The sequence below is a fragment of the Echiichthys vipera genome (genome assembly GCF_963691815.1).
Source record: "Echiichthys vipera genome assembly, chromosome: 11".
Taxonomy (NCBI): domain Eukaryota; kingdom Metazoa; phylum Chordata; class Actinopteri; order Perciformes; family Trachinidae; genus Echiichthys; species Echiichthys vipera.
The window spans coordinates 1,124,584-1,147,536 of NC_139836.1; the positions used below are offsets into that span (position 1 = coordinate 1,124,584).

Consider the following 22,953-nt stretch of genomic DNA (forward strand, 5'->3'; position numbering starts at 1 on the left):
CAGAGTTTTTGTGCGTCTTGTCGACTGTTTTTGAATCTTTTCATCGACCAAATCTGCAGTAAACACTCCACCTCCGCATCACACCAACGTGAACCTTTCACCGCCAATGGCGCTCCAGTCTGTGTTCGCTGCCCGCGGACCTCCTTCTTCTAACATCATGTGTTTTCTTTTACGCCGCGCTTACTTTAGTTTTTATTTTCCTGCTCTTAACCAAAGATAGTTTGCATTTAAACAGAGATATAAGCTTTTAAAGGTGCAGCACTGTCGGTTTTGGAGACATGTGAAGGTTTTTAGGTGCTCCTATAGTGCGGAAAATACGGTAAATTAATATCATTCATTAACAAATAAATTGTACATTAGCAGCAAAAAGAAATAAATAAAGTGCAGTGCACACAGATATTTCTAAATGTAATATAAAACCATAACCGCTGCTACATCGCTGTAACTGTGTTGGCACTGGAGCGGTGCATCTCTACCCAGAACATCCAAATGCAGCGCAAAGGTGTTTAATTTTCTATGATTCTTGGCATACAGTCTGTGCATTTGTGTTTATATCCATGCACGTCCGACTGTGACAGTAAATCCAAACGTGCATCCCCCGTCATGAAGCACTCAGTTACTAAGCAACAGCCACGGAGCAGAAATGTGCAGCGAGTATCTCTGCAGGCGCCAAACTTTGCCTTTCTCACGGTCGGGTATCAGACAGCCATATTGTTCCAGCCCCCCCCCCACACACTCTTAAAATGGAGCGCGTGGGTCGGGACGCCACTTTGTGTTACTCTGAAGACAGCGTGCGTTAAAACAAGTGTTAATACGATCCCGCGTCGGCGCAGCATGTGTGGTTTTTATGTGTTGTGTTAAAAATAAATGCGGATGTCCTTAACTCACTCACACGTGCAGGACACTCCAGTTTAGAGAGGCGACGTCCCTCCACCTCCACCTGCAGGGAACCAGCACAGGACCGTACCTCAGGAAGTGTCCGCAGGGTGGGGAGCGGGGGAGGACGCTTTATTCACACGATGTTTGTACATTTAAAAGTTACAGAAGTCAAGAAAGACACGTTTGTTTACAGCGTTTCCCCAGATTCACAGCGTAGGGGACAGAAAAGCTTAAAGAAACCCTGGTGTTTTCAGTTTACCTGTTTGATTAGACCTCTTCTCAGGACTGTGGGTGTGTCTACTCTGACTGAGGGCGCACTCCCACTGTGCCTCCGTCCCGTGCCCCAGCACGTGTCACGGCTAAAGTCTGGTTCCTTTGACCAGTGCGAGTGCAACCGTACCGCGTCTAGGAGCGGCACGCTTGCCGTCCACGGCCCGTTTGGGAGAGGTGGGCTTTAGTAAAGCACGTTTGCACGTGTACGAGCACGAGCGTGCGCACATGTACGAGCACGAGGCCTACGGTGGTTCTGAGGTCATTTCCTGTGCGCCTGTTGGGACGTAGAAAAAAGAAGGAGGGACCATGCGCGGACATTTCAAACAATGGCGGTGAAAGGTTCACGTTGGTGTGATGCGGAGGTGGAGTGTTTACTGCAGATTTGGTCGATGAAAAGATTCAAAAACAGTCGACAAGACGCACAAAAACTCAGAGGTCTACGGAAAGATCTGGAAACAAAGCCACGCATCGCCATGACTTCATCAATGCGTGTGACGTGTTACGGCGTGATGACGTATAGGCAGCAAGAAGCATTCTCCGAGGCCCAGGTAGTGTGAGTACAAACGGGCCTGGAGGGGGGGACAAGGACCCTAAAGCACGGGGCACGGGACGGAGGCACAGTGGGAGGGGGACCTTACTGACATCTTCCAGAGTCTCCTGTTAGCTTTGTTTCACCTTAAGACAAAGTTCACCTTTTTCATTCTTAGTCCCATCAAAATCTCATCTAACCTTCGACCCAAGCAGAAGTCTGATCAGCCCGAGACCTGAAATCACCTGTGTGGGCGTTCATCACCACATGAGTCAGCGCAAACACGTTCATGAACACACTTATTAAAAATCCCAGTTCTACAGCAACAATCAGCCACGATGCAAACTCGGTTTAAATCAGTGTTTGACACAATGAGCTGACTCAGCATCAGAACACGTCTTTAAATCATTAAAGTCCAAAAGGTCCAAATAAAGTTCTCCAACAGAACTAGAACAAAGTTACATCAAACATCAACAAATAAAGAGAGAAGTTCAGTTCATTTCATTCCGTTTTAGTTGTTTTTTGTTCTCAAACTAAATAAATAAAGGATCTCTGAGAAGTTTCAGTTTCGTTTTCCCCGTTAGGAGTGGACACTTAAGCAAAATGACTAAAAACAGATGCAAAATGTTTAAAAACAGATGCAAAATGTCTAAAAACAGATGCAAAATGACTAAAAACAGATGCAAAATGTCTAAAAACAGATGCAAAATGTCTAAAAACAGATGCAAAATGACTAAAAACAGATGCAAAATGTCTAAAAACAGATGCAGAATGTCTAAAAACAGATGCAAAATGTCTAAAAACAGATGCAAAATGACTAAAAACAGATGCAAAATGTCTAAAAACAGATGCAAAATGACTAAAAACAGATGCAAAATGTCTAAAAACAGATGCAAAATGTCTAAAAACAGATGCAAAATGTCTAAAAACAGATGCAGAATGTCTAAAAACAGATGCAAAATGTCTAAAAACAGAAGCAAAATGACAAGAAACTTAATCAAAATGACTAAAACTTAAGGCTAAAGCTCGGTGCAGATGGACAGTGTTTCCCAGGTTCACAGCGTTCATTGAGTTTCAGTTTCGTTTTCCCCGTTAGGAGTGGAGCGTCTTCAAACTATTGAGTGAATCTCCAACGCTGTCGGAGTTTCCTGAAAGTTGGAAACACGCGACCGTGCAGAGACAGAATTTACACTCCGATACAAACAGGAGGAAACATCATTTCCTGCCTGTTGTCATGGAAACACGCGACCGTGTAGAGACAGAATTTACACTCCGATAAAAACAGGAGGAAACATAATTTCCTGCCTGTTGTCATGGAAACACGCGACCGTGCAGAGACAGAATTTACTCCGATAAAAACAGGAGGAAACTTCATTTCCTGCCTGTTGTCATGGAAACACACGACCGTGTAGAGACAGAATTTACACTCCGATAAAAACAGGAGGAAACTTCATTTCCTGCCTGTTGTCATGGAAACACGCGACCGTGTAGAGACAGAATTTACACTCCGATAAAAACAGGAACAGAAAAAAACGTAATTCGACTCGTCAGCGCAAAGTCGGGTAAATGAAGTCTGGCTGAAGCTGCGACGCCTGCACATGTTTTATCGGGATGTTGCGTTCCTCAGAGATGTTCTCACGCCGTTTCACTTTGTAGCGTAGAGCGCCATCTTCGGTCAGACACCATCGTCCGACAGGCGCGTTCATTCGCTCCGACTCCTCAACACGTCTCCCTGCTCACCGCGTACAGATGCTTAGTGACATCAGGTCCCACGCTGGTCCTCCGTAAAGGGGGCGGACCCGGCCCCTCTGAGACCAGCTGTTTGAAGACGTGCATGTGTGTGTCTGTGTGTGTTGGTGTGAGTGTGTGTGTGTGTGTGTGAGTGTGTGTGTGAGCGAGTGTGTAGATCAGTGATCCAGCAGTTTGTCTGGGTGGGCTCTTTGTTTTGATTTCTTCTCTTCTTCTCTCCGTTCCAATGCTTCCCCCTCTCCTATGCAGCAAGGACAAGTTTGGAAGGTTTGCAAAGTTTATCACCTTCCACTGATGAAACCCCTCCACCTTCCTCTCCTCCTCCTCCTCCTCCTCCTCTCCTCCTCCTCCTCCTCCTCCTCCTCTCCTCCTCCTCCTCCTCTCCTCCTCCTCCCTGTACTGACCCGTCCTCTCCTCTGTGCCTCCCTCCTCTTCATGTTTGACTCTGTGTCGCTGAGAGAAGGCTGGGCTCATTCACCGTCACTGCAAACTCAGCGTGTCCTTCATTTGCTCATGATGATGCATTCAGGTGCACCCTGTTCTTCTCTAAACTACCAGCGGAAACAGAATATTTTCATTTAACACATTAAATTAAACGCAGTTAAATCAAACTTCTGTATTTTAGAGGAGAGGATTAAAGTCTCTTCTCCTGAAGCACATTAACGCTAACGTGAGGTAAATATTGTTTATCTGGAGATTATTCTTTTGTTTTTGTTTATTTATCCGCACGTTTACGCTCCATCTAAAGAGATCGTTCAGGGGTTTGAAGTTTGGTTGTTTGAGGTACGTCAGCTTCTCTTTATTGATCGTTTAGGACGAAATCCAGCAGCTCACAAAACACCTGTGTACGAAATAAATATAGAAGTAAACAATCAACAATAGACAATAAAGTCTTTGTTAAATAAAGTAAACAATAAACTGAGTTAAATAAATATTGAAGTAAACAATAAACTCTTGTATAACTCTTAACAGCTAAATGTATATAATATAAAATAATAATAAATTAGAGATAAGAATAAAAGTGAAATGAAATGAGTTAAGTGTGTAGAGGATAAATGGAGATAAATAGAGATCAAATCTAAAGGCCTGTAAATGGCGTATTAAAGGGCTTGTTTATGGCGTGTTCAGTATTTGTGTTTTAAACAGTTGATGATAAACGACTTGAGCGGAAATTAGGAGTTAAAATAAATTAATGCATTTACTTCATTCACTTACACCGACACACGTCCACTTCTCTTAGAGGCCGGGAACTCCTGCAGGCTATCTGCTCATATCAGTGTGTACATATATAAATAAATAAATATATATATATATATTTATTTACTGGCACTACTTCAGATGCACCAGACTCCCCTGACACAAAAACAGTGATTTAACAGAAGTTTCTAATCTAAAGCTGTAGAAACTGAGTCAAAGACGGAGGCAACAGTGGAGCAGGATCTCCAGACTCTCACACTGGATCCACAGATTCACGTTAAATCCACCTGTGCTAAATTTCCGTACCCGTGAACGCGTCTTTCTGCGCCCGTGGAGACGGAGCGAGCTCACGCCGCCCTGCAGCTTCTTCAGGTCACAGTGAGTCAGGGCAGTGAGGTGTGGTTACGCTTTACAAAACCTAACGCAGACAAAGCTCACTCTAATATATAATATAAGATAATATCAGATAATACAAACTAAAATAAAATACTGACGAGCTTAAAGCGGTCGTGGTGTGGCTCCACGTCCTCTGGTGTGTTCTCTGCACCCTTTCAAAATAAGATATCCGGGTCCAAACGCTCCTTTGAACATGTGAAGAATCAGGATCACCTCTTTGGTCACTTAGACGTCTTTTTCATCCAGAAGAAAGAGGTCAAAGGACAATTACGCTGCACTGCGGCGTTTGAGAAACATGAGGCTCGGACTCGGAAATCATATGTTGAAAGGGCGTCACGTCTGAACAGCCGGACGCCGTGGTTCCCGTGCGACAGGCTGGAGGTTGAAGGGACGGTCTGGGAGAAGAGGAGAGGGACGTAGGGAGGGGTTTTACTTTGGGTGGTGTGTAAAATATTCTAAATAAATCAGTAAATAAATAGGTTTTACAGCTGAAATGACTTCTTCTGTCGTGACGGAGAGAATAAAGAACTTAAACAGGCGTCGGTCCCTCTGCGTGAACTCTAGCAAGGCTGTGTGACAGGAAGGGAAACCTGTTCTTAATGTTTAGCACATTTAAACTGAGCTTCAGGTTTTCTGTTTGAGCTTGGTCCAGTCAGCGGCTGCTCGTCTGCAGCCGAACATTTCTGCGGATGAAAACCTCAAACAACCCCACGTCAGAACCCGTCTGAACCCGTCTGAACCCTCTAATGTCCGAGCGCTTCAGAGATGAACTGAACTGGCTTTTGATTCTGCACTTACATTTGCATAACGCCAGCGAGCCTCTTTTTTAGATGTGCTTTTTAAATCTAAAAAGTTCTTTAACGAGTCCAGAAACGCTGATGAATGCAAAAGCACGAGCGCGGCCGACCCTCCTGCCAGCAGCCGGCCCGGGCAGTCGGCCAGCTCTCCGCGGGCTGGAGCGCCTCTCTAGTGGCTTCTAATCACGTGAAAGCGTCCGTTCTGTGGAGCGGAGCCAGTTAATCCCTCCCTGTGAAAATGAGAGCGCTCACACTGTGAGGAGCGACACACAGACCACTTCATCTCAGTGAGGACGAGTGTGTTTGGAGCTTTACGGAGACTCTGAAGGATCACTGTAAACCACCAGGCGTTGGAGCATTTCATCCCCTAATTAGCCGCGCTAATTAGCTTTCAGATGTATGTTTTTGCCCCGGCCCGGTGCTCTCTCGTCCAGGGTCCCCCGCCGTATGCTGCAGCGCGTGGACCCCCATTAACAGAGAAGCTCAGCTGTTAATTGCGGCCCGGAGCGGAGAAACGATAGTGGAGGCGAGACGAAGGTCCGTTTGAGTATCCAGGCAACAGCTCCCGTACTCTTCCCTGACCACTGTCCCTTCATTCACCGCGTCCCTTCCCTCCCTCCCTCCTTCCATCAGCCCCCACCCCACCCCAAACCCACCCAGCCAGCCGACTGCACAATGCCACCATGCAAATGACAGAAAATCAAATCTCCATGCTTTTGTCCAGTGATGCTGAGTTCATTAGTAGAGTAGCGAGTAACCTAGCTGAGCTTAGGTCGACGCTGCAGTGGCGTGGTTTCACCTGCAGCTCTCCAGTAAATGTTTTGCATGTTTTAGCCCATGAATGACAGCTCACCGCACATGACTGCCACCATTATCCAGAGCACAGGTGTCACATTCAATGTCTTCCTGCCTTTGTCTCTTTGTCAGTGACTGTTTACATGCACATTAATATTCCACTGTTATGAATAAAGAGCTGCAGGGAGGATGGTTTATTCTGTTGGCCGACCCTGAAGTTAACATCTCCCTGGTTCCCTCGACAAAACGCCAATGAGATGTTTCCATTGCAACAGTTTGCAGCTGACTGTTTTACACAAACCAACCACAGTTTAAAAGATGCATGCACATAAGAAAAGCCTGCGTTTCCAGTCAGAAGGAGAAACTCATTAAACATTAAGAACAACAGGTTTTTGCATATGTGCACAAATCTCTACGCCGAAGTTAACTATTAAAAAGTCCTGTTTTGAATATTAGAGGAATATTCATTTTCATTAACCATGAAAACGGCTTAATGTGATGAAAAACTGGAATATCTGTGCATGTAAACGTCGCTGTCGTCTGTAAAGAAACTGTTCTTTTGTGTTGCTTTCAAGTGATTGTGGGAATTTCTGATATCCAACATGTGAAAGTCTGCTTCTGTTCAGCATCACATCCACAAAATGAGCAAAATCAAACCAGATGATTAGATTAATTAGATTTTTGATAGCTACAAAATGTGGCTGTTGGTAGTTTACCCACAAGTCTTGGATGCTGGAGCTTCCTACAATCATTTGAACGCACCAACAAGTGAGTGAGTCAGAGTTTACAGAGAGAACAGACGCTTTCAGACCAACCTTCAACAACAACCCAGTTCTTAGTTTGGGGCTAAAACATGGAAATACTTGCACAGTGGTTTTAGTCAGCATACCAATGTCATGATGTAATAACGGACGGTGTCTTTCACTCTGCAGTTCCCCGGCGTGAGTCAAAGGGTAACTACGTGTTAGTGGCCCGTGTAGAGACGAGTGTGTTGTGTAGGGGCGAGGCTAGTGGTGTGTTCACAACCAGGCTTGTGCTTTTGTAGCTGCAGGGATTTAACGGTCACACCTTGATTCCTCTGCCTCTCGCACACCTCAGCAGATTTTCTTTGTTGCACAGTAGCTGTTGAGCAAACGCACAGTGACGGTGACGGTGACGACCATGAGCTCCGTTAAACTCCGCTCAGGTGTGAGAGAAGCAGGTGCAAGGAAACAAGCTGAGGCTGCAGGTCCAGTGTGTGTCATCGATGAGTATTGAAGTCATGTTGGTGTTGTGTGTCAAACCCCTCCCTCCCCCCAAAGTGTCTGCAGTAGTGGGTGTGTTTCAGAGCCCAGCATGTGTGTTTCTGGTGTTTCAGTGTGTGGTTTAGCTTCAGCGCACAGAAGAAACAGGCTAACTGAACTGGTGTGGACAGGTAGCTAGCATGATACATAATATCATAAGGCCTACCAGATGAAGACGATCTAAAGTGGCGTGCATTCTCACGTTTTACTCTGCGTGTAGTCGAGCGTCTTGGGGGGGAACTCTGCGTGCACACGGTGACACTAAAGTGTGTAAATTGGATGTAGTGTGCACGTCAGGTGTGTAGGCGGAGCTGTGAAGCACCGCCACTCAACAGCAGTGCCGTTTGAAGCCTGTCGTTCAGTAGTTGTTGAACATTAGTGCAGTTAGAACCATTACATTGTTAGCGTTTAGCGTTTTGTGTTATAGATTTAAGTCGTGTGTTTGTTTTGAACGTGTTCTTCCAGAGGAGACGGATCCTCAGAGCGACCCCTGACCTCCTCTAGGATCGTTCCTCCGACACACTTTCTACATCCACTGTTTATGGCACATGCATGGACCACCTCCTCCTCTCCATCCACGACTACACTACCCATAATGCATGAGCGCTGTTGCTTCCTGCCAGAGTCAGGGCCGTCAGGCACAAACTCACACGATACATGAGATCATCAACAACAACAACAACAGCAACAACAAAGCCCGCTCAAATCCAATCCAATAATCCGGCTTTCTCTCTGAGCACTTTCTCTCTGGAGTCATTTCTCTGTGTCCCCGTTATTTCTCCTTTATTTTCTCTTCTGTTTCATTCAACCCTTCTTCATTCGCCCCGTCCATCACTCCGCCCGTCCTGCAGTGGCACTAACCCGCGGCGGCTCCGAGACGCTTCACTCTGAACCTGAAACCCTCTCATTACCCGAGACTCGCTCAGTGGTTCTCATCCTGTCTGTGTCGTGGATGAAGTGTTCATATCTTTACTCCAGACTTGAACAGATAACTTTATTTAAAGGGACCTTTTGGGCCCGGATGTCCCTCCACAGCTCTGCAGAAGAGAACCACTGATCCGCTCAGGCCCGGTCCTTCACACAGGGTTCCCACAGGTGCTGGAAATGCTTGAAAACACTTTTCAAGGATTTAAAAAGTGCTTGAAATGTAGGTTGCATCTGAAAGTCTGCTCACAAACAGGAGACAATTTCTGATGCATCATTTAAAGCAGAATAATATTAATTTAACGTGACGGGGAAGTCAAATAACTAGGGTTGCAAAATGCCGGGAATATTGAAACTTTCCATGGGAATTAACAGGAAGAATTTGACATTTTTGGATAATTCCTAGAAACTGTATTTACCTTGTCCTATGGAGATATGTCATGATCTGATATGAGACGTAAATATAAACGTTTTGTGTTCTGAAGTTGAGTTTATTTGAATAAACAGAGACGGTGCACATTAATAACGTTACTGTAAATGAGGCTGTTTTTCACCTGTTGTCCTGGACAGACATTAAAGTCGCCCTAAACACACAACAGAATATAAAAGATAGAGAAAATGAGATTAAAATGACAAAGTTAGGAGCCAGGGCGATCTACAAAACATGCACAGCCGTTAACAAACGTGACAAAACAGCATCAATTTAGAAAACATCATTCAAGACGCAACACACACCACAGCAGACGCACAAATACAGAACGCATGCAACACAATAACAACAAGAGCACAGTAAGACGCGCGCAGTCAGAAGAGAAGATGGCTGCAGGTTCAGCACAGACGCACGAGGACAGGAAGGTGTCATCAGGTGTTAGTGCTGACAGAGCTGAGCACCAGTTAACCATCTCTGCACATGAGCTCATGAGCAGATCCACATGCAAACATTCGTGACGTAATGGTTTAAATGACGGTTTTGACTCCTATCTGTTTAGGTAGAACTTTAATAGTTGGATAAATGAGTAGAAATGGGTCAGATGAGCAGATGAACGCTCTTCTGTTAGCGTGCTAAATCAAACTAAGCTAGCTTCTTCCTCTTCATTCCCATGGAAAGTTTCCAAAAGGTCAAAATTCCCCAAATTCCTGAGCTCAACTTCAAAAAAGCTTAACTTTAAAGTTCCTACCTCTGTGCAACCCTAAACACGGTCCGTGTGCTGTGTGTAGTGGGTGTAAATACGTCACCTCACTGCCTTAAGGAGCTGGAAAAGCCTGAGAGCCGACCTGGAACCCTGTGCGGAGCGGCTGACGCTGGTTTGTCCGAACATGAAAACCCAACGACGACGAGCTGAACGCCACGCTGCTGATTGTGTGGACGTGCATCTTAATCATGAGGAATTAAACTGCACGGCTCACATGCAATCAAGCGTGTGTGTGTGTGTGTTTTCATGTTTTGAAACCGGGCTGAGTGTCGGTGGATATTTGCCCCAGCCGGACCCGGACCCCCCCCCCCCCCCCTCGGGTCCTGGGCCGCGATAAACCAGCCTCCACTGTGAGCGTCTGAGGCGCCCGACCGTGAGCACAGTAGAATGACAGGCGGTGGTCAGCAGCTGCACTCACCTCCTCGCCTCTTCTCCTCCTCTCCAGGCGTGCGGCGACCCCAAGGCCAAGCCCTCCTACCTGGTCGACAAGAACCTGGAGTCTGCCGTTAAATTCATCGTGAGGAAGTTCCCCGCGGTGGAGACGCGCAATAACAACGTAAGTACACGTGTGTGTGTGTGTGTGTGTGTGTGTGTGTGTGTGTGTGTGTGTGTGTGTGTGTGTGTGTGTGTGTGTGTGTGTGTGTGTGTGTGTGTGTGTGTGTGTGTGTGTGTGTGTGTGTGTGTGTGTGTGTGTGTGTGTGTGTGTGTGTGTGTGTGTGTGTGTGTGTGTGTGTGTGTGTGTGTGTGTGTGTGTGTGTGTGTGTGTGTGTGTACTAAATTTGAGTCATTGCTCATCAAATGTTTCTTTCAGCTTTACCTGTTAGCTTAGCTCGTAGCTTCTGGCCTCCATGTTTGTTATTGAGCAAACAGCTGTGAGTGTGTAAATGTTTGTGTGTGTGACAGTGTAAGTGTGTGTGTGTATGCGTGTATAAGTGTGTGCGTGTCTCTGTGTGTGTAACTGCTGTACTAAGTGTAAATGTGTGTGTGTGTGTGTGTGCGCGTGTGTCTCTGTAAGTGTGTGTGCGTGCGTGTGTAACTGCTGTACTCTGTGTGTGTGTGTGTGTGTGTGCGCGTGTGTGTGTGTAACTGCTGTACTCTGTAAGTGTGTGTATGTGTAACTGCTGTACTGTGTAAGTGTGTGTGTATATAAGTGTGTGTGTGTAACTGCTGTACTCTGTAAGTGTGTGTGTATATAAGTGTGTGTGTGAGCGTGCGTGTCAGTGAGTGTGTGTACGTGTGTGTGTGTGTGTGTAGCTGCTGTACATTGTAAGCGTGCGTGCGTGTGTGTACGTGTGTGTGTGTATATAAGTGTGTGTGTGTGTGTGTGTGTATAAGTGTGTGTGTGTGTGTGTAACTGCTGTACTCTGTAAGTGTGTGTGAGCGTGCGTGTCAGTGTGTGTGTAGCTGCTGTACTGTGTGTGTGTGTATATAAGTGTGTACGTGTGTGTGTGTAACTGCTGTACTGTGTGTGTGTGTGTGTGTGTGTGTGTGTGTATATAAGTGTGTGTGTGTGTGTAACTGCTGTACTCCTGCTCATGACGCTGTCTCACCTTGTTTCTGCTCTGTCTCCGTGTCGTGTGTGTCCTGCATGGTAAACTTGCTCCGGACTTGTGCTTTTGGTAAGTTTTTGTAAGTTCTGTAACTTTTCTACTTTGAGTTCAGTAAAAATGTACTTTTCTTTGTGAACCTCAGTTTTAACGCTGTTTTTGGAGTGTGTGTGTGTGTGTTTTGCGTTTGCTCTGCTGGCAGCATCTTTACTTTCTACGCGTCATCCTCTGAGCGAGTGTGTGGCTGCGTCACTGTTCCACTGTTCCACCGTTCCACCGCCTGCACTGAGGAGTGTGTTACGGAGCGTTTACAGCATCACACAGTAAAAATACTCTGGTGCAAGTTAAAGTACTGACACACACACAGTAAAAATACTCTGGTGCATCTCAGAGCTTAAAGGTTGAATCTGTAGAACGATCAGAGCGGCCCCATCTAGAGTCTCCAGATTGTCGTCTCAACAACAAAAAAGAAGTCCAGCAGTGGGGTTGCCAGGTTGGTCAGACCCGGCCCAGTAGCTCCAGGAGAGCGGAGTCTGTTTGAGCCTGTTTGAACCCGTCCCCTCCAGAAAACCACAGCATCAAAACAAGGATTAGAGGAGTCTGACTGACAGTTAGCGTTAGCCGTTAGCCGTTAGCGCTAGCCGTTGCAGCTAAGTGCAGATGAAAGTGATGTTAGCATCCAGGAGCAGCGTAGCCATGTGGGCGTGCGTTTGAATGGCGTTCCTCTCCTTTCTCTCAGTCCATGGAGTGAATGCTCGGCCTATAGTGACTCTGGTTGTTGCCCGTCTCCGCTCACTCAGCTGCTGGGACAAAGAACGCCCCCTTCACTGAGGCTCCCAAGCAGCTGCACGATTGGCTAACTCCATTTCACCCAGTGCCAGCCTACAGTAGCTGCACCCAACAACAGACAACCCCGGCAACCAGCTTACAGTAGCTGCACCGAACAACAGACAACCCTGGCAACCAGCCTACAGTAGCTGCACCCAACAACAGACAACCCTGGCAACCAGCCTACAGTAGCTGCACCCAACAACAGGCAACCCTGGCAACCAGCAACGCCCAACGCTATTGGCTGCTGCCATGGAAACACAACGGGACAGGAAGTCAAACATAATAGTCATTCAGACTAAAGAGAGTTTTACTTTGATTCTGTTCAAAACGATTATTATTAAAATATCACTTAAATAAAGATTCGACAGATTCAACCTTTAACGCCCGTGGACAGTTTCCAACTCTTTTGCCTAATTTAGGTCAAAATTCACAGAATCCAGGAGCTGAACTTCTCCTGTATTCAAATTCACACTCAAAATGATTCATTAATAACCAGAATATTGGAGATTAATCGTTGAACCTGAGCAGGTGTCGTTTTATCTGCATCCGTCAGAGAACGGAGCGTAAAGCCTCCGAACACTTTCCAAAACAAAAGGTGAAAGAAACTAAATTGTCATGTGCTCGACTTCTGTTGGAGACACCAAGGTTTACGCTCCTCGGTGCAGCAGCGGCGTCACTCCCTCCTCACACTTTCATTTCATACTTTTCCTCCTCCTGAAGTTTCATCTGGGGCCTGAAACCCACGACGTTTCATCTGTCCTGCAGAGACACTTAGTGCTACACCTGTGGATCCACCTCATCCCCACTCATGACCGTTAGTTCCCACTTTCACAGAGCGACAGCAGCTGTTCCTCCTCTAACAGGCTCATGAGAGCGTCTTCTCGACCCGCAGCAGTCTCACATTACACACACGGACATTTAAGATTCCATTCAAGGTTCAAGAAGCTTTATTTATTATTCTGCAACAGTTTCAATACAAAGATGAAAGGGTCAGAGTGACAATAAGCATAAAAACATCAATCAAACAATAACTGAATGAGACAGAGTGCATCAGACATTGTGGTTAAACGCAGGTTTATACAATAACAACAATACGCAGCGTGCAGTTTAACAGCAGATGAAGTAAAATAAGCACAAACTAAAGTGAGAACAGTGTTAAAGTGTAGCAGCGTTTCTGACTGAAGTTACAATAAATACTTCATGGACGCCGCTGCTGCTGCAGACTGCAGACTCAGATGGAGTTTGACAGACGCCTGAAAACAGCATCAGTTTAAGTCGACGCCACTTTACTTTGCTGTCAACAAAGTTTACACGAGCTGGAGCTGCAGCTGCTCTCATCAGGCGCCAGGCTCCATCCACAGAAACAGGGACTCTGCCTCAAACACAGGAGTTTGTGCTCCAGCCCTGCCTCCATCACTCAGTTTGTCTTATTGTGTTTAAAGAGTCCCTCCCTCAGCTCCAGCCTCTGATCCTGGATCAGGTCTCAGGGGCAGCAGCTCCAGCAGGAGATCCCAAACTTCCCTTTCCCGGGCCACATTAACCAGCTCTCAGGGCGCCCTCCCACTGTGCGTGCGTCACAGGTTAGAGCGCCCTCCCACTGTGCGTGCGTCCCGTGCCCCGTGCTTTAGGGTCCTTGTCCCCCCCTCCAGGCCCGTTTGTACTCACACTACCTGGGCCTCGGAGAATGCTTCTTGCTGCCTATACGTCATCACGCCGTAACACGTCACACGCATTGATGACGTCATGGCGATGCGTGGCTTTGTTTCCAGATCTTTCCGTAGACCTCGGAGTTTTTGTGCGATCCAGAAATGATTCCGCTTGGATGTGACGCTGCTCAATAAACACAGTTAAATATAATTAACCTGACTTTAAAGGGGGGGGGGGGAGGGACTCTGCATAAATCTGTTTAAGTATAAAAAAAACGTAATTCGACTTCCTTAGCGCAAAGTCGGGTAACTGAAGTCTGGCTGAAGCTGTGACGCCTGCGTGTGTTTTATCGGGATGTTGCGTCCTCAGAGATGTTCTGACGCCGTTTCACTTCGTAGCGTAGAGCGCCATCTTCGGTCAGACGCCATCGTCCGACAGACGCGTTCATTCGCTCTGACCCGTCTGATGGAAACACAACAACACGTCCGGCTGTTTAGTTTTAGTGAAAGGATCCAGAAACGACTCCTGTTGGAGCTGAAGCTGTTCACTAAACACAGTTAAAGAGAATTAACCTGACTTAAAGGTGGGGGGGGGCACAGGGGAAACACTCACTGCTGCTTCATCAGAGTCATTTCCACAGTAAGAGTAGTAGAGAGACAGTAGAAGAAGCCTTTTCTTCTTCTGTGCTTCGTTCTCGTCTTTAAACGTCTCCTAGAAAACGCTGTCGAGGCGTTTCTGGGTCTTCACTCTGACTTCACTTTGGTCAAACATTTTTATTTGCGGAGCTTCAAACAGAAGCTCCAGACCCCAGACTTCAAAAGTGTCTTTAAATTGAACATAACTTTATAATTCCAGCGCATCGACGTGTCCCAAAACATCCAAAGGAAGGAAATGTTCCACCAAAGTGAAGCGCCTTCACTCTTTCTTCTTCTGTGGTTCTCTGTGCGTCTCTCTGTGCGTCTCTGTGTGCGTCTCTCTGTGTGTGTTCATGAAAGCGTTTCCTCTCTGATACCTCTGAATTATTCAGCAACAGCATCTCCCTCTGTTTGCTCTTAATTTAGTCAAAATGAAGAGAAACTGTAATTAATTTGAACACGATTCCATAAACTGTATTGATCCCTGAAGGGAAACGTGGTAATTAGATTTTAGAGAGAGAGGGAGAGAGAGAGAAGAGGTACAGATGTTCTTTAAAGCGTGACGTGGAAGAAGACGCTTTGACTTTATATTAAAGTCATCTGAGCATTAAAGCAGAATCTGAATGTGTTTAAAGAGAGATGCAGTAAATGATAACAGACACCGTATTTTCCACATTATAAGGCGCATAGAACAGACGCTACAGTCGAGGCTGGGGTCACGTTCTGCATCCATTAGATGGAGCTGCGCTAAAGGGAACGTCAACACAACAGTCAGGGGAGGTCGTCTTGTTGCTTCCTCCACTTCGGCACCATTGATTGGTTCATGTTCAACTCTCTGGCTGCTGCTCTGTTCCCGTGTTCTGCTGCGTGACTAATGGCCTTGAGTGTAAACTCTGCGTCGTAAGCGTGTCTCTTAACAGGAGCCATTTTGGGCTCTTTACACAAACACACACATGGAAATGAAACGGCACGCTTCACACAGTCGTATATCTCAACATGCACCGCGCGTTACTTCTTCTACGGGGGGAAAATAGAGTCGGCGGCTGCTCACCGTAGTTGGAGACCTGTTGTGGCTCAATATTGGTCCATATATAAGGAGCACCGGATTATAAGGAGCACTGAGACATGTGGAGGGTTTTAGGTGCAACTTATAGTGTGGAGAATACGGTACTCTTTATCCCTGAGTAAGCAGGTTTAACTGATATATACCAGTCTCACACACACACACACATATATATCTGTGTGTAACTGTTTGTGTGTGTGTTTACAGCAACAGTTGGCTCAGCTGCAGAAGGAGAAGTCGGAGATCCTGAAGAACCTGGCTCTCTACTATTTCACCTTCGTAGACGTCATGGAGTTCAAGGTAGGAGACGCTCAAACGCACACACACGTCCTCTGTGGAGGGTTTCCCGAGTGTGACGCGTTGCTTCTGTCATCGGCAGGACCACGTGTGCGAGCTGCTGAACACCATCGACGCCTGCCAGGTCTTCTTCGACATCGTGAGTGAAAAACCCAACGAGGCTCCGTGACAGGATTCTGTGTCTTTAGGGACGGGGTGAGAAATGTGTTTGTTTCCCGTCAGACGGTGAACTTCGACCTGACCAAGAACTACCTGGACCTGGTGGTGACGTACACCACGCTGATGACCATCCTGTCTCGTATCGAGGAGAGGAAAGCAATCATCGGACTGTACAACTACGCCCACGAGATGACGCACGGCGCCAGGTGACTGACGCGCTCTGAACGCGACATTTCACATTTACCTCACAGTGGGCTCATGTTTCAAAACCAGACTCCGGTTCCTCAAACGCCACGCAAACACCGTAACAGACTTAGAGAACTCCTTAAGTAACCGGAGCATTCGTGCAACACCAAGCCCCAACCACAGCTACTTCCTCTCTGGTCCAATCAGGAAGCTCGGTCAGCGTCAGTTCTCTGAGTGTCCACTAGGGGCAGGTTTCATGTTAAACAGGCCGTTTACACAGCATCATTAAACCTGTTTAAGGACCAGAGAACATTCTAGTCTGTGTGTTTAGATCAGATCTCCATGACAACACTGAGGGGGAGGGGCTAGTTTTTATTTGATTGGAGGTTAAAATGTATGAATAATTGGGGGCGTGGTCTCTTGAGTGACAGCTAGCCTCTGGCCCTCACTTCTCCTCAGAGGTAAACGTCAGCCAGATGGACGTACGCCCCTCCCCCCAACGTTACATACATGCCCTTTTTTGGTCAGAGGAAATGAGGCGGAGTCAAAGTCTGACAAGATGGCGACTACCGTAGGCGAGGACGACTGGATCAAGTTAGAGAACGGACCTCGACCTACAGCACGTGTGCTCCATAGCATCGGGCATTATTGCAACAGCGAGCCGGCCCGAATATGAAACATGTTTTTCAGTTTGACGGATAAAAAAGAAAACATGAACGTGTTAAATCGTTTGGATGTTGTTCCTAAATAGGAATCTTTCTTCATTCATCACTTTGCGTCAGAACGTTTCCGATCTGACGAGTTTTTGTAGTTTTCTTTGAGGAAATGTGTCCGTGGTGTTTTGAGCGTTTGTTGTTACGGTGAACACTGAAATGGAAGTGTTTCCTCCCTGTGTCTGAAGTGCGCCGTAGCATCGTTAGCATCGTTAGCATCGTTTGCATCTTCATCTGTCTCAGACACAAAGTTCTACCAAACTCGACTCTTGGGGCCTTTTTGATCAGTGAGTCGGTGCGAAGCGGTCGCTGTCTTTGGCTTCCACCTGGGGTTTGACGGTGAGTTCCACTTCTTCATGACCTCCTGCTCCTGAAACAAGTTTGACTGGAGCGCTCTTTACTGCCCCCATCAGACCAGGAAGAGTCACAGCACCCAAACGTACGCTACTCCAGAAAACAAGCCTCGTCTGTGTTTTTCATTTTAGAATCAAAAGATATCACAAGTATCTCTTCTTGTGACCTCTCAGGGTCTGCTGAAGTGTTTTTACTATGCAGGGTAAATGTGTTAGCCGTGGTCGCTTTGGTAACCGTGGTTCTGTGTGTGCCGCAGTGACCGAGAGTACCCCCGGTTGGGCCAGATGATCGTGGATTACGAGAACCCGTTAAAGAAGCTGATGGAGGAGTTTGTCCCACACGGAAAGGTAGGAGAACTGTCCGTGTCATTAAAGTCAGAGTGATGATTTTCAGTGTGTGCGGTAGAAGTGAAGCGCGGTTTCGTCTCCCCTCCAGTCTCTGTCGGACGCGTTGATCAGTCTTCAGATGGTCTACCCTCGGAGGAACCTGTCCGCTGACCAGTGGAGGAACGCCCAGCTGCTGTCGCTCATCTCCGCCCCCTCCACCATGCTCAACCCCGCACAGTCAGACACCGTGAGTACGAACGACGCACTGACTCAGCGTCTGTCCTTTAATATACAAACTCATCTTTCTCTACGGTTCCACACGGCGTCCACACGGCGTCCACACGGCGTCAGTGTTTCTGAGCCGTCTGCAGACGTTCTGTTTTATTTCAGACTGCATTCTCTCTAATGTCCAGCAGGAGGAGACTCCACTTAAAGCTGCATTATCTCTAATGTCCAGCAGGAGGAGACTCCACTTAAAGCTGCATTCTCTCTAATGTCCAGCAGGAGGAGACTCCACTTAAAGCTGCATTCTCTCTAATGTCCAGCAGGAGGAGACTCCACTTAAAGCTGCATTCTCTCTAATGTCCAGCAGGAGGAGACTCCACTTAAAGCTGCATTCTCTCTAATGTCCAGCAGGAGGAGACTCCACTTAAAGCTGCATTCTCTCTAATGTCCAGCAGGGGGAGACTCCACTTAAAGCTGCATTCTCTCTAATGTCCAGCAGGAGGAGACTCCACTTAAAGCTGCATTCTCTCTAATGTCCAGCAGGAGGAGACTCCACTTAAAGCTGCATTCTCTCTAATGTCCAGCAGGAGGAGACTTCACTTAAAGCTGCATTCTCTCTAATGTCCAGCAGGAGGAGACTCCACCTAAAGCTGCATTCTCTCTAATGTCCAGCAGGAGGAGACTCCACTTAAAGCTGCATTCTCTCTAATGTCCAGCAGGAGGAGACTCCACTTAAAGCTGCATTCTCTCTAATGTCCAGCAGGAGGAGACTCCACTTAAAGCTGCATTCTCTCTAATGTCCAGCAGGAGGAGACTCCACCTAAAGCTGCATTCTCTCTAATGTCCAGCAGGAGGAGACTCCACTTAAAGCTGCATTCTCTCTAATGTCCAGCAGGAGGAGACTCCACTTAAAGCTGCATTCTCTCTAATGTCCAGCAGGAGGAGACTCCACTTAAAGCTGCATTCTCTCTAATGTCCAGCAGGAGGAGACTCCACTTAAAGCTGCATTCTCTCTAATGTCCAGCAGGAGGAGACTCCACTTAAAGCTGCATTCTCTCTAATGTCCAGCAGGAGGAGACTCCACTTAAAGCTGCATTCTCTCTAATGTCCAGCAGGAGGAGACTCCACTTAAAGCTGCATTCTCTCCTTATGTGTCTGAATGGGAAAGTGAAAGTTAAAGCCTGCCTCTGCTCGTGTCTGTGTTCAGATGCCGTGTGAGTACCTGTCTCTGGACGCGATGGAGAAGTGGATCGTGTGTAAGTGAAGCAGAAACAGATTCGAACCTCTTCATGTGTTATTGCTGCATCAGTCTCACGCTCCCCTCTGTTCTCCAGTCGGCTTCATCCTGTGCCACGCGGTGCTCAACAGCGACGCGGCGGCGCTCTCTTTGTGGAAGCTGGCGCTGCAGAGCTCCACGTGCCTCTGCCTGTTCAGGGACGAAGTCTTCCACATCCACAAGGCTGCGGAGGACCTGTTCGTGAACATCAGAGGGTGAGCGCCCGACGCAGCGACCGCCCTAACGCTCACAGCACAGGGAGCGCCTCTAACTCCTCCTCTCTGCTCCTCCAGGTACAACAAACGCATCAACGACATCCGGGAGTGTAAAGAGCAGGCACTGTCCCACGCGTACGTACACCCTCAGCTGGAGGAGTCTCTGCGTTTCATCTGTTTTTACCCTCATGACTTGTTCCCTCTTCTTCTCCACTCCTCCGTCACCTCCTGTCATCGTCTTCCTGTGTGTCCTCTTGAGTGTTTGTCCTGGAAGTGTCAAACTAAAGCGTGTAACCCTGACTCTCTCTGCAGAGGCTCCATGCACAGAGAGAGACGCAAGTTCCTGCGGTCGGCTCTGAAGGAGCTGGCCACTGTCCTGGCCGATCAGCCCGGCCTGCTGGGTCCTAAGGTAACGGAAAAATACCACCTTAAACAGGGAAATACCTCCTTAAATAACCAGAGCTTTAGCAGCACTACACGACCGAGCTGGATGCATCATTTTAGCAGAGAAAATTTCACCTTTAAGGAAAAAAAAAGTATAGAAAAGATTCAGATGCTCAAATAAAAACGAAAGTGTTCCAGTGTCTGAAGAAGGTTTGAATCATTTAATGTAACACACAGTTTGAACAGATCACTGAGACCTGAAATAACATTAGTTATATATTTTCCTTCATTTAACAAGATTAAAGTCATCGATTTTAGTCATTTTGATTCATTTTTAGTCATTTTTAGTCATTTTGCATCAATTTTTAGTAATTTAAGTACATTTTTAGACATTTTGCATCTATTTTTAGTCATTTTGCATCCGTTAAGATGGAGACTCCCGTAGGCGAGGACCTCGACCGAGACGCTGCGTCTGTTTTTTATGTTAATTATGTAAATGAGGCGTTTTCTAATGCACAACACAAACAGACGAGAGAGTCACATAAATGTTTTCTTTACAGTTTGAAAGAAGAAGAGAAATAAAGTCTCTAAATTGAGAATCCTACAGAAACTTTAATATAATTCCAGAGCGGCGTGAACGTTTCTCATCGTTGTTCAGAGTTTTCAGACGTTCACGTTTTTTCTCCGCAGGCGCTCTTCGTCTTCATGGCGTTGTCGTTCGCCCGCGACGAGATCATCTGGCTGCTGCGACACGCCGACAACATCCAGAAGAAGAGCACAGATGACTTCATAGACAAGTACGACACACGCACACACACAAACACACACAGACACACACACACACACACACACACACACACACACACAGAGGCACACACACACACACACAGTGACACGCACACACACAGACACACACATGCACAGGCACAGAGACACACACACACACACACAGAGACACACACACACCTGCAGAAACTCTGTCACTGTATCCAGATCATATATATTATTTTAATATTTTATATATTTTTTCCTTTTTTTAATAAATTGTGTGTCTGTGTGTGTGTCCGTCCGTTCCTCCCTCCCTCCCTGTGTCTCTGCGTGTGTGTGTATGTGTTGCTGGGTGTGTGTGTTTGTGTGACTGTGTGTGTTGCAGACACATAGCAGAGTTGATCTTCTACATGGAGGAGCTCAGAGCTCACGTCAGGAAGTACGGTCCTGTGATGCAGCGATACTACGTCCAGTATCTGTCCGGGTTCGATGCTGTGGTGCTGAACGAGCTGGTGCAGGTACACGCACACACACACACACACACACACACACACACACACACACACACACACACACACACACACACACACACACACACACACACACACACACACACACAGAAACATGTAATTTACCACAAAGCTTGTTAATGGACCTTGAAAGTGTTTGATTGTGACCCTGGAGAAGCTGCAGGAGCCCGAGTCCTTCTGTATAAAAGCGTCTTTAAATCGTTCCTAAGCTCAATGAACACAGATCCTCTGTGATGTGGATTTTCCCATGATGCACTCTGTCGTTTTCTGTCCGGTCTTTAATCCCAGAACCTGTCCGTGTGTCCAGAGGACGAGTCCATAATCATGTCTTCATTTGTCAACACCATGACCTCTCTGAGCGTCAAACAAGGTACAGCAGCACTTCTTCAGCTCTTCACCTGTGCCCCTGCAGGGACACTTATCAGCACTTCTGGTTCTCATTATTTTAGTCTTTGTAGGAGCCAAATGCTTCCTCACATAATATTCTTTTGGTGCTTATTTAATAATTATATTTGATGTTTGTATTGTTTTAGCAGTGTAACAGTTGGCTGCATGCTTAGTATGGGCCTGTCACTTTAAGAACTGCATCTTTTGATGTGCAGGTGTGCAGAGTAGGAGGAGAGAAAGTGGTGGTTTGTGGAGCTTTGGATCTTTGTTATTATTCAATTTTTTTGCCTCAAGAAGCGTCTGTATCTACGTGAATTTGTGCTTAAATAGTTCAAAATAAATGTTCAGAGCGGAGCAACTTTGAAGACGTTTTTCTTTATTGGACGACCACAAGGCGTCCGTCCTCTCTCTGCTAACCTCGAGTTTCATTGAGCCTGAGTTCCTGAAACAGTTGTTTTTAATAATAATGTTTATGCTTCTGTGTCTTCAGTGGAGGACGGAGAGGTGTTTGACTTCAGAGGCATGAGGCTGGACTGGTTCAGACTGCAGGTGACACACACACATGTACACAGACACACACACACACACACACACACACACACACACACACACACACACACACACACACGTTCTGCTGTTATAAGGGTAAAGATTGTGCGACCACACAGACCCGTGGTTCAAATGTACCAAGAACCGGTCGATTATCAAGTTATGAACCAGTTCACTGCAGCTTATTCAGTCATTTTGCCTCTATTTTATTTATTTTGCATCTGTTTTTAGTCATTTTGCTTCTGTTTTTAGTCATTTTGCATCTGTTTTTAGTCATTTTGCATCTGTTTTTAGTCATTTTGCATCTGTTTTTAGTCATTTTGCATCTGTTTTTAGTCATTTTGCGTCTGTTTTTAGTCATTTTGCATCAGTTTTTAGTCATTTTGCATCTGTTTTTAGTCATTTTGCGTCTGTTTTTAGTCATTTTGCGTCCATGTTTATCCATCTATAGCCCATTTTATGTATATCTGACTTGGACCTCACAGTGGAGTTAAAGTCTTTGGTCAGATTTAAAACATTAGAGTTACAGGAGGAGAAAAGTGCTGAACACAGTGATCGTGACAGAAACGTGTGGTTAAATCTCTGTGTCCCGTCTGCAGGCGTACACCAGCGTCTCTAAAGCCAGTCTGGGGATCGCCGACCACAAGGAGCTGGGGAAGATGATGAACACCATCATCTTCCACACCAAGATGGTCGACTCCCTGGTGGAGATGCTGGTGGAGACGTCGGACCTGTCCATCTTCTGGTGAGACACACACCCGAGACATCTGAATACATTTGACCCATGAAGTGTGTGTGTGTTACTTCATCTCTCCCTGTGTGTGTGCGTGTGTGTGTGTGTGTGCG

At 46.5% G+C, this 22,953-nt stretch overlaps 1 protein-coding gene across 4 annotated transcripts in view; it reads left to right on the forward strand.

The window, feature by feature from the left end:
- Positions 1–22,953, forward strand: part of nckap1 (NCK-associated protein 1) — a 38,277-nt gene that overhangs the window by 4,869 nt on the left and 10,455 nt on the right. Inside the window, exons 2-17 of one of the 4 annotated variants that reach the window (XM_083923094.1) lie at positions 3,680–3,697; positions 10,461–10,571; positions 15,946–16,038; positions 16,118–16,174; positions 16,258–16,400; positions 17,704–17,794; positions 17,883–18,020; positions 19,206–19,254; positions 19,333–19,489; positions 19,568–19,624; positions 19,802–19,898; positions 20,564–20,670; positions 21,027–21,159; positions 21,460–21,541; positions 22,049–22,107; positions 22,707–22,852. In XM_083923094.1, the coding sequence (XP_083779220.1) occupies positions 3,680–3,697; positions 10,461–10,571; positions 15,946–16,038; positions 16,118–16,174; positions 16,258–16,400; positions 17,704–17,794; positions 17,883–18,020; positions 19,206–19,254; positions 19,333–19,489; positions 19,568–19,624; positions 19,802–19,898; positions 20,564–20,670; positions 21,027–21,159; positions 21,460–21,541; positions 22,049–22,107; positions 22,707–22,852 (1,538 nt within the window). The remainder of the gene's footprint in view (positions 1–3,679; positions 3,698–10,460; positions 10,572–15,945; positions 16,039–16,117; positions 16,175–16,257; positions 16,401–17,703; positions 17,795–17,882; positions 18,021–19,205; positions 19,255–19,332; positions 19,490–19,567; positions 19,625–19,801; positions 19,899–20,563; positions 20,671–21,026; positions 21,160–21,459; positions 21,542–22,048; positions 22,108–22,706; positions 22,853–22,953) is intronic. The other 3 variants (XM_083923095.1, XM_083923096.1, XM_083923097.1) reach the window with 3 other exon arrangements.